The sequence below is a fragment of the Xiphophorus hellerii genome, chromosome 19 (assembly GCF_003331165.1).
Source record: "Xiphophorus hellerii strain 12219 chromosome 19, Xiphophorus_hellerii-4.1, whole genome shotgun sequence".
Classification (NCBI taxonomy): Eukaryota; Metazoa; Chordata; class Actinopteri; order Cyprinodontiformes; family Poeciliidae; genus Xiphophorus; species Xiphophorus hellerii.
The window spans coordinates 6,435,556-6,446,974 of record NC_045690.1 but is presented as its reverse complement, the minus strand read 5'-3'; the positions used below and the strand labels follow the sequence as shown (position 1 = coordinate 6,446,974).

The window sequence follows — 11,419 nt, the reverse complement described above, 5'->3', positions numbered from 1 at the left end:
GTATCAACAGTTTTGCACACGTTTGTAATGGAAACGCAGCTATGGTAACAGTTTTAAGTTTGTAGAAGTTAGCTGTAGCTTTACATCGGTCTTGTGCTTTATTCTAATTACAAGAGAAACAGAATTCCCATCATTTGTACTGCTTAACCTTAAAATTAACATAATCGTGTGACCTGGTCACAAATGATCAAACTTTCAGTTTTTAAATTTCATTACTGAAAGAAGCTTTTTTTAAAAAAAACAAAACTAGGATGTGCTTGTTGGTTAGTCCTGTTGGTTAGGGGTGCAGAATGAGATCATGTGGGGGTTTGCCCCAGTATCCTGTCTCCCTTTGAATGGGTTAAAGTGTCCGCGGGTGACGCAGAGTGCCGGGTCGGTCGTGTCCAGACACAGGTCCCAGTCTCACGGTGGCTCTTTAGATGACTGACGTGTAGACCGACCGAGCCGGCAGCATCTTCTCCCCCTCCAGCCTCATTCAGGTCCAATCTAGGTAGGGTTTCCTTTCACCATTCAGGAAGCGCATTGTCCCGCTGTGGGAGTGATGTGACAGGAGCCTGTGATTGCTCGGGGAAGAAGGGGAGCTTTGTGTTGTTTAGTTGCAGGAACGAGCGTCGGCTCCAGACAGATGACGGGACAGAACAGCGAACACAGAAAACTATAACGATGCTCTAATGTTACATCTGCGTCCTTAACTACTGGATACGTTTTACAAATTAAGCCTAACACTGCCCTCTAGTGGTACCAGCTTAAATAAAACGAGAAAATATTGAAATTTGTAAATTCTCTTTATTATACAGTCTATTAAAACAAAACAGAACAAAGAAAAGTGAAGCAGAAACAAAAAGTATTTACAGTTGAGTTCAACCTTTCTGCACTTTGGATATTAGCTCGTCGCAGAGCTTGGTGAGCTCCTCCACTTCTTTTTCCTGAAACAAATTCACATGGAGATTTAAATTTTTCTTTTAATTTAACAAATATATATATAAATCAGTTCACACTGATGATCACTCACCTTCTGATCAAGGCTTTTCTCCAGCGACTGAGTCTTCAGCTGCTCCCGCCGCAGCTGGGCCTGCAGAGCCGTAAGCTCTGCCTTATATTTCGATCGGACCTCAGCAATTTCCTCATTTGCGCTAAAAAAAAAAAGTAAATTTTAGTCTCTACAGCCAAAACTATTTATCTGATTAACAGCAATGAATGGACTATTGAAATAATAGCCAGTCAATTTGGTAATCAATTGTTAACCAAACCTTATAAACTGAAAAGAGGCCATTTGCTGTAAAAAAATAAAATAAAATAACGGCTGCAATTAATCAAGAACTACAAAATACTAGTACAATGGCGTATTAGGGTTATTGCAAATAAAAAATAATAAAAAGACTCAAATTTAGAGATTAATCTCAGAAATCTTCTACAAAACAAATCTTGAAAAATTCAGCTTGGAAAATCTAAAATTTGCTACAAAATAATTAAAAAATGTGACTTTTGAAAGTCAAATTTTAGAAATTTTTTAAATATTTAAGAAATTTGTTCTTTTTTAATTCCATCTATGATGCCCTAATACGCCATCATACTTTCCACATGCTAGAAGATTATTTGAAGCAAAGGACGAATCTGGAACTAAATAAATACAAGTGTATTTATTTAAAGGAACGCTACATTATTGCATTTTAGGCAATATAATATTTTCTTATTTAAAAAGGGAATTGATGTTTATTTGCATCTTTAAAAGTATTTCTAATATTTTCTACAGAAAAAAAAAAATGTGTTGGTTGTTAATGCTGTAGCTAAAACCAAATCTAAGTTTTGGCTTCTTACAGGTTGATCTTCTCCTCGGCGTGAGCCTTCAGTGTCTGGTAGCGCTGGTCGCCCTTTTTTATCCTTCCCAAGTAATCCTGTGCGCAGGATTTCAGAGTCTCTTCATTCTGGCAGAGGAAGAAAAAGGATTTTATTTGTTTTTTGCTGCCATCAAGAACCAAACTGGTAGCGTTCTTCCTCTGAGAATCTGACCTTTTTGTAGCCGTCCACCACTTCTTTGTACTTCTCCAGCCTCTTTAACATGTCGCCCAGCGACCGCTCCATGCCGTTCAGGTCGCTGGAGACCTGATCCTTCTCCATCAGAGCCTGGCTGAGCTTCTTCTGCGCCTCCTCCCTCTCCTTCTCCTGACTGGCTAATTTATTCCAGAGGACAAATAAAATGCTTTTAGGGTTTTTAAGGAAGACAAAACCAGAGCAAAAATAAATAAAATAAAAGAAATCAGATGTGCTTTATAAACTCACCATTCATATTTGCAATCAGCAGCTCGAACTCTGCCATTACTTTTCTATTGAAGAAAAATATTTTACGTGAAATTTGAGATTATAATTCAGTTTGACTATCTTAATGTTCTATAAATAATAATAAAAAATCCAAAGTGGTTTTATAAGTGGACTTAATTAAAATAACTACTTTAAAATCCGTAAAAAGTGAAGAAAATAAATAAAGAGGAGCAATTTGATAATATGCTGTAAAACTTTACTCCCCACCCCCAAAAAATATCTTAAAATAATAAACTACCAAAAGGTTCCAATTAAAAACACACACACACAAAAAAGGAAAACATTTTGGTTAGAAAAGTACTTAAAAAAACAGAATAAGGTTTAAAATTGAATAAAAAGGGAATCTGAGAAATGGCAGAAGTAATCATTTTAGTTGTTTTTAGTTATTCTGATTTTTAAGCTGAATTAAAAAATTTGTAAAGCAATAATGAATATTGATTTATAAATGTTTTTCATTCATACTGAAGTACATAGACAGCTTGGTGTGGTTACTGTACTGTCAGTGTATTTACCATATTTTAAAGTAGATAAAGATGCAGAATAAGGACTTGAGTAGGAAAACTTAACATTTTTTATTTTTCTAGACCTAAATATCATTAAAAACTAATTCCAAGCAGCTTAGGAAGTTTGTAATAGCAAAAAAACAAAGTTAGCATTCAAAGCTCACCTCATTTCCTGACCATCGTCTTGCAGCTTTTTAACCTTGGCGTTCCACTGATCCGCTTTCTCCTTGGCCTGTTCGAAAAAGTTTAATACAACAAAGTAACTTTTATCATCTTTACATTAAATCTGATTAACGAGTGAGAATAGAACCAGAGTGACATAAAAAGACAAACCTCTGCCTGCACCCTCGCAATGGCGGCATCCATGTCCTTCTGGCTGTACTTCAGAACCTCAATAATGGCTTCCTCTGCAGGTTTGGGGAACGGAGGGATGAGACTCTGCAGGACTGGAGGCTGAGACAGAGAAGAAGAGAAGGATGGGAACCAGTCAGGCGCTCCGACACCAAACCGTTTTACTCAGATTCAGGTTGAGACTCACGGCAGCCGCTACGTCCTCCACCAGTTTGAAAACATCTTTCTGTGAGCGTTCGGCTGACTCCTTCTCTGCTTCACTGAACCTGTAAGATAATTATAATGTTAATTTCTAAAAGAAACTGAATGTTGTGGTTAGGCCTGTCACGATAGCAAATTTTGCTGAGCGATTAATTGTCTCAAAAATTATTGCGATAAACGATAATATTGTTTGAAGACCTTTTTACACTGATTTAATGGAAATGACATAATAATACATGCGATTTCCTGCCAAAGATAGATACACTTTATTTTCAAAAGAACACTTAACACTGGAGCTGATAAACAAAATAAACAAAACAACCAAAAACAAAAATAAAATGGATTCTCAGTCTCCATTAACAAAAAACGCACTTGGAAAAAAAAACCTAAACAACATAAAGTAAAAGTGGAAATAAATACTGCATTCAACCTAAAGACTGCAGATTATGAAGTCTGTATATTATGTTGCCCTTCAGTAATAATTAGATTTAAATAGAGAAGATGGGCACATCGACTACCTGATGCAATAATTCACACTATGTGATTTTTTGCTCCTATTTTTCCCCTTACAATAATCTTAAAACGTTGATCTTTCTAAGATTGTGTGGTGTGTTACGGTAGATCGTCGTTGCCGGTCCGATCCAAATCAGTGGTTTTCCCCGACTGGGCGCTTAAGCAGCCTGTTAAATGTGACAGGTAGCCAATCAGAAAGCGCGGATTCTCCTCGTGTTTTCTGAGGGGAAATTACGTCGGGGAATCCCAAACAGCTGACACGACGCAACCCGAAGTCCAGCGGACATTGGAGATGATATGTGGAAAAAACATTAATGTTTATTCAACATGCAAAGAATATAGACAAGAGGAGGAGTTGGAGCGAAATTGCTACTGCAGTTGATAAACCCGGTAACTTTTCAGCTGTTCTTCGTTAACGTGACGTAAATAGGTTCTAATGATTTTCATTCAGTCAGGACTTTACGCTGACACTAGCCACATGCATTGCAGGTAGATTGTAGTAAAGCATTGATTAATGCCTGGTTTTAAAATTAGTTCACTGGACTTGTAGCCATTATTTTGTGCCCATTGTTGGACACCACACGGCAGGACCGAACCCGATCGAACCGTTATACCTAGGATTTCTGTCGGCTCATGTGTGGTCTGTCAGGGTTTGAAAATGGGCCGACAATCGGCTGACAGCTCTAAGATGTGCAGTGTGCGCTGGGCTTTACACTAAGGAAATGAGGAAGGGAGGAGTCAGTGGAGAGCACCGGAGTTGAGCCTTTTTTTCATTCAGTGTCATTAACAGAAAGAGAAAAAGGCCGGAAGAGACGATAATGCCGATAATTAAAATGATCGATAGTTTTAATTTATTGCACGTGGTAGAAGATGAAGTTCACTCCTAACTTAGCAGGTTAAAGTACGGGTATCATGCATTTTCCAGACATGAAGTGCTATAAAAGTGTATTATGTTGAGTTGTTAAAAATGTCAAACATAACTTAAAATAATTTAAATTTGACGTTTTAAAATTGGCCACCGTCTCTTTAAGAAGCTTCTACTCTTTCTGACACTTTAGCACATTATAACAATGCTTCTGATGTTCATTTTGTTCCTCAGAGGCTGATCTAAATTTCATCATGCAGCATTTATAGCCTGGCCATTTAATTCCCTTTTTCTCACATAAACCGGTTTAATTTGGCCAAACCTTCAATAAAACTGCTCCTTCCCACATACATCTTAACCTTTATGGAAAAAGTTGCCCATTTCAAACTGTTGCCACCTTTAAAACCCAACAATGTTGGCGCTCCAGCTCATTAAAATCCCGATTTTGCTTCAACAAGCTGGCAAAATCTTCACTCATGTCATTTAAAGACAACATTTCTGCTTTTATTTTAGCAACACATAACTCTATAAAGGTCAGGGTCATTCCTGCTGCAGCAGGATCCCTTTAAATAGCAGAGAGACGAAACTCACAGGGTTCCTATAAATCTTCCATTACGGCATTCCAGACCTTCTGTAACCTAAACCACACCTACATGTTGAAGCTCTGACCTTTACGGCTAAACACTGCAACCGATTTTCACATAAAGTAGCTAAAGCTTTAGCTACTTCTAAAAGTTACAGTTTAGATGTTTGATGGAAAATGTTAAGGTTACAGTGAATATGAGTGAATCAACGAGTAACAGTGTTTTGGTTTTTGCTCATGGGAAAGTTTTCAGAACTCTGTATTACAATAGTTATTTAATTGTTTCTTGTTTGTCTCCCATGAACGTCCTTGAATGTTTCATTTCCCGTATGAAACAAAACGTGTATGCTTGCAATCCGTTTTGTAACCGCTGCAAAGCCTTAGAAGAAATGTTGACAGAGAAAATGTATCCTTTCTCTGGTTTTTGAAACAAATTTTCTTACTCTTTGTTAAAGATAATTTCCACAGCAGATGTGCCTCTCACATGGAATAACGTTTGACAGCAGAGTTGGAGTATTTTCACACCTGATAGTCCAATAGACTCCAGACCAAAATTGCAACTTTTGTTACATTTTCAGCTGCTGCTGTTCTCTGTGTCAAAACAAACCAAACCCTTTGAAACACCTGTTCCCCTCCCCACCTCTGGGGGCGCTGCAACAAGAACCACTGAAGAAAATGACACAAAAACCTCTGAAGAAGACATTACTGTAAACAATAATGGAGCAGGCTCAGATTTTAGTGGTTGTACGATTTCTCTTTGGCAAAAACCATTTCTCCCATCAACGTTTGACTCTCACGTTTGTTTTGGTTGTTTCTACCCACAATGCCCTGCACTGCAGTTCGCTTCCTGCTTTTGGAGCAGTCTGCCGGCCGGCCTGGCGTTCACATAGGCATTGAACCGTACCAAAGTTCACTTCAACCCAACCGAGATCGAGGTTTTCAGACGTTCCAGAGTTCGCATCAGTTTGATTTCATGTTCACAACTTTCCAAAACAAACTGGACTTTCTAGACAAACAAACTGCAGTTGACTAAAAAGGGCTATTCATTCATCCATCCATCCATCCATGTTGGATGGATGGATTGATATTTTTTAAATTAAACACAGGTTACAAGTATTGTCAAGTGTTTATCCTTGATAAATAAAATATTTTTAGATGTTTATGGGTGGTGTAATGTACAGTACAGACCAAAAGTTTGGACACACCTTCTAATTCAATGGGTTTTCTTTATTTTCATGACTATTTATAAGGCAAGAAATCCCACTTATTAACCTGACAGGGCATCACCTATGAAGTGAAAACCATTTCAGGTGACTACCTCTTGAAGCTCATCAAGAAAATGCAGAGTGTGTGCAAAGCAGTAATCACAGCAATAGGTTGCTACTTTGAAGAAACTAGAATATAAGGGGTATTTTCAGTTGTTTTACACTTTTTTGTTTAGTGCATATTTCCACATGTGTTATTCATAGTTTTGATGCCTTCAGTGTGAATCTACAATGTCAATAGTCATGAAAATAAAGGAAACTCATTGAATTAAAAGGTGTGTCCAAACTTTTGGTCTGTACTGTATGCAAGGGTCTCCTCCAGTATCCATTGGCAACAAATCAGCGTAAATGAAGATAGTAGTACAAGCGTACCGTACAGAAAGGCCAGCAGAGAGCAGCTGAGCATCAGGACCTGCAGGTTTCTTTGGGCTTTCTCTCAGAAGGGGATCAAACTTTAGGTATAATGACTGCTTCCTCAGTGCGGACTCCTTAAACTGCTCAGGGACAAAAAACCTTTTAAATATCTTCACAGCGGAAATGCAGATAATTTAGCTACGGTGCTGTACTTACACCGCTGGAGCCAAACTGTTCGAGGTAATCAATCTGCTCATCAAAGTCGTTGGGCATGACTGGAACAGAACAGCAGTAAAGTAAAAACAAATATGTGTCCGACGACTTTCCAGCACCAGGAGAGCAGCAGCGTTCACTCACACATGCTTCCAGGAACAAACTCTTCATTGGAGTCCAGAGGGCTCATCTGATGCTCGAAGGGAACCTGGGGCTTCCAGCTGCTGCTTTCACCGTCCAGGTCTTTCTCTGACAGAACCACGCGATCCACCATCTGACATTTCAGGAAAATTTAAGTTTGTGTAAATAAGCAAAGAGAGAAGGAAATTTGAGAGCTGCAGCAAACTGAATCACTGCTCACCGAAGCTTCGCGAGGCTCAGCAGGAGGCAACATCTCTGCAGCCCTGCAGGGAAAAAGTAAAAAAAAATAACAGCTCAGATCGAGTCCAGAGTTACAGAAAATCTTTGAAAATGTTTTCTTTGTAAGTTTTCTGGCATTTAACAAATATAAATAATTTTGGTAATTCTAGCTGGCATAAAATAAAAAGAAAATTTTGTCTGATTTAACTTCAGACAGTAAGAAAAAAATTTATTTGGTGAATTTTTATTTGGTGTATGAAAATATTTGGTTTAAACTGTAAATAATTGTAATAAATTATTAAATTTAATCAAACATACAATTGCATTTTGCTATAAAACTGTGCAATTTGAATATCAAACACTTTATTGAAATTCAAGGATTTTCCAGGATTTCCAGGGACCTGTACGAACCCTGTTTGTTCTGAGGGGTCCGGTTCCTGTTGCACGGGGCTGGGAACGCCGCTGCCCTTCGGAGAGTCGGCGATGCTCGTTTTGGTACCGAATGGATTGAAGTTCGGATCATCGAACTTCTCAAAGTTGGAGTAAGAAGCTTTGGGCACAGCAGCGTCTCCAGGTCCGGCTTTCCCAGCGGACTCTTCGGATGGTTTACAATCAGACGCTGGCTTTAATTCTTTACATTTTCCGTCGGTGAATCTCTTGCCGAGCTTTTTAGGCAGTGGCTTCCGCTTGACTTCAGCGCCGTCGCTGAAGTTGAACTCGAGTTTGATTGGCCCCTCTGGAGGAAGGATTTTCTCCTCATCAGTGGGTTTGCTTTCCTCTGCTGGTGGATCGTCCTTTCTTCCAAGTCCAACAGGCGAGTTCTGGATTTTAGAGCCTCCGGTCTGGAAAGGGTTCATTGTGTCAAGGTTGTCAAAATCCAGCTTGTAGGATCCCTTTGCTGGAAGAGAGCCGTCCTCGGTGAAACTGCCCGATGCTTCCTGTTGACCTGTGCTTGCAGACACGTCACCAGGTTGCTTTTCATCAGGAGTAGCTGAGATGACGTCCTGTTCTTCCGTCGCCTTCGCCACATTCACTATGATCACGCTGCTCTCCGTGGAGACGTCTGCCAGCGAGTTTTCCACAAACTGCGTGAAGGGCAGCGTGTCGTCCAGCGGGGTTTCGGCTCCCGGTTCCTCTGTGGGCTTCTGCCGGGCCTCACTGGGATCATCGGCAGGCCTGAAGGGAGACAGCGCCATCTGTTTGGAGCCCTGGAAGGGGTTGATGACGTCCAGGTTATCAAAATCCAGCTGGTAGTTGCCTCTGCTCTGAATCGGCATGTTGTCGTCGGGGAACGATGACGGATCTGATGGGAGAGTAAATTTATTATCGGTTGATTTAGACACAGGACAAAATAAGGTAAATAGTTTATTTTTTTAGATAAATTACCTTGTTTTGGAGGTTCAGTTGGTTCATGTGGTGAGGCGCTGAAAAAAAAACCAAACAAAAAAAACAGTGTTATTTAAGCCTGTCGTAATTGATCAGTTAAGATGAACTGATAATTTCCGTTATGATTCTAAGTATTTTTGAAGGACAACTTTATTTACAGAGACATTGTTTTATTTATGTTTTAGTTGTTTTTTTAGCTTCATTTTTAATCAAAGTATTGTATTCCTGCAAAAGAACAACATAATTAAGACAGCGCATAGAATAATGGTGCATATGTGTTTTAAATTTCTGTTTTATTTATTGCTTTTGGTTGGTTGTTTTATTTTGGATATTGAAAGTATCTTCCAGTTCCACTGCAGAGACTTGTGTAAAAAGTTTTGAATTTATTAGTTTCAAAAAGGGTGAATTTGCACCATTATCATGCTATTATATTACTTGAAAATAGTGTCTAAGTTTACAATTTTATCCTAATAATTTCTGGGACAAATCATCAACCAGTAAAGTGTGTTATTGTGGCAGACTTATTGTTTTATTGGAAGCATAAAATCTGTTTCTTACTCCGATTTCTCCAAATTAAAAGAGCCGATCACTTTCATGTTCTCGTCCACTCTGGGCATAACGACGGAGGTTCTGGGGGAAAGAATCCTTCTAGTCACTGGATCTCTACTGGGGGTCTGAAAAGAAACCTGAACAAAGACATTTAGTCAGGGAAGTTTGATCACCTGTTGCAAAATCTATTAAAAAACATCATTTTAAACCTGACTTGTGTTAATAACCCGTAGATCTGAAGCCACATGCTGTGCTAGATGAATTAACTAACAGTTTTGTACCTTGGAGTCCCTTGGCACGGTCTTACTGGGAAGGTTCTCCATCTGACGCAGGATGGACGACCTCCCTGTGGGCTGATCCAGAGAAAATATGTCCTCAGACAAGCTGCTGTGCTTTCCTGCTGGGATGACCGCAGAGTTCTCTTTGGCATCCATAGAACTCATCCTGTTAGACAAGAAGAAGCAAAATGACGTTTCATGGGAGATTTAATGCCACTCTGCTTGAGGCGTCACTCTGAAAGCTGCATGCAGATGATAAGACTCTTCCTGTTGAGGCTCGTGACAGCAGAGTGATCCTGTAGTTCACAGAGTAAAGAAACTGAGGCCGCACTGTTGTGTTTGATTTGAAGACCTTTTTATTTTTAAGGAAATGAAAGAGAACACAATCTCTGACTTAGATGTTTTCAGGAGAAGAAAGAAAATATACTCAACTTAAGATAGGAAAATGTTTTTGTGCAATGGCAAATAGTAACCTGATGCTATGGTTCTTAAATTGGTCTGAATATTTTGGTATCACCCATTTATAAAAAGTAAATATGAAGCCATTTAGTTAGAATGTAGAGATAAATGGAGATGCTTGTAGGTTTTTGATATGAAGGAAGGCTGTTTATGAAGCATTTGAACTGATTCACAAAATAGCCTGGGGTATGGGCGTGCAGTTTATGTGAGAAGGGCAATAAAGAAAACAAAAACAAGAGAGACACTGGAAGACCAAAGCTGTGTTAGTGTAGCTGCTTTGCAAAACAGAAATTAACTAAAATGTCACTTAGTACATCAACAAAAAGTGAAATTTCAACTAATTGTTGAGGTTAAAAATAATAAAACTGCGATTGCCACGATATGACCACCAGGGGGCACCGAAATCATTACTTAAACTAAACGGACAACTTTAAATTTCAGAAAAAAAACACGAGACTACACAACAAAAACCACTTCCATAGATATACTTAACAGTTTTTATTATATTATATATAAAGAGGCGTATTGATATGACTACAGACTGAAACCCTGAAAATAGCTCGTGAAGCCGTTTAGCTGTTAGCATGTAATCAGAAAGTAAATCCGCTGTCCGATCTCATGTTTTCCTTTCTGATTAATTATAAACACTTTTACGGTACATTTCACCACTAACACCCATTCAATGTTAGGCTTCAACACGGCGGAAAGTAAAAGTTTTTACTTTAACAAAGACATCGTCAAGAACAGTTAGCAATAGGCTAACTGTTAACGGAAAAACTACAACCAGTTTAAACTGAGAAAACAATTCAAAGCCATTACACACTGAATTACTATAGGGTCAAAATTCACCACCTACCTGAACAATACTGGACACTCAGGTTGAAACGATAAGACCTTTTCTGGATGTATGGACGGTAGTATCACCAGTAAATACCGATTACTACTTATTTGAAAATCCCTCTCCAGTGTCTGGAGCACGCGCAGCCGTTTGGAATTTAAAAGTCATGAAACGCACCAATCAAATTGATCCCAACATTCAAACAAGATGCGCTTCCGGGTTGGCCATCCAATCATATGAAAGGGCTCATCCAAAGATGACAGACGTTCCAAGATAGTGTTTGATCCAACTAGGTGTGGGGTTGCGGTTACCACACAATTCTCATAAACATTCAGTTATTTTCATGACGGGACGTTATTTGAACTCCTTTTATAGATGATCC

The 11,419-nt window shown here is 38.9% G+C and overlaps 1 protein-coding gene across 1 annotated transcript; it reads right to left on the bottom strand.

The window, feature by feature from the left end:
* Positions 1–766: 766 nt before the first annotated feature.
* tacc3 (transforming, acidic coiled-coil containing protein 3) lies at positions 767–11,179 on the bottom strand. Its single transcript, XM_032548200.1, has 17 exons — positions 11,056–11,179; positions 9,744–9,906; positions 9,472–9,599; positions 8,914–8,951; positions 7,939–8,830; positions 7,529–7,571; positions 7,312–7,441; positions 7,171–7,229; positions 6,973–7,094; positions 3,361–3,439; positions 3,156–3,275; positions 2,987–3,054; positions 2,281–2,324; positions 2,011–2,171; positions 1,819–1,925; positions 1,013–1,133; positions 767–926 (listed from the first exon to the last, which is right to left on the bottom strand). Exons 2-17 carry the CDS (start codon positions 9,903–9,905, stop codon positions 861–863), a joined length of 2,340 nt encoding a protein of 779 aa, XP_032404091.1. The 5' UTR covers position 9,906; positions 11,056–11,179; the 3' UTR covers positions 767–860.
* Between the last annotated feature and the right edge of the window lie 240 nt (positions 11,180–11,419).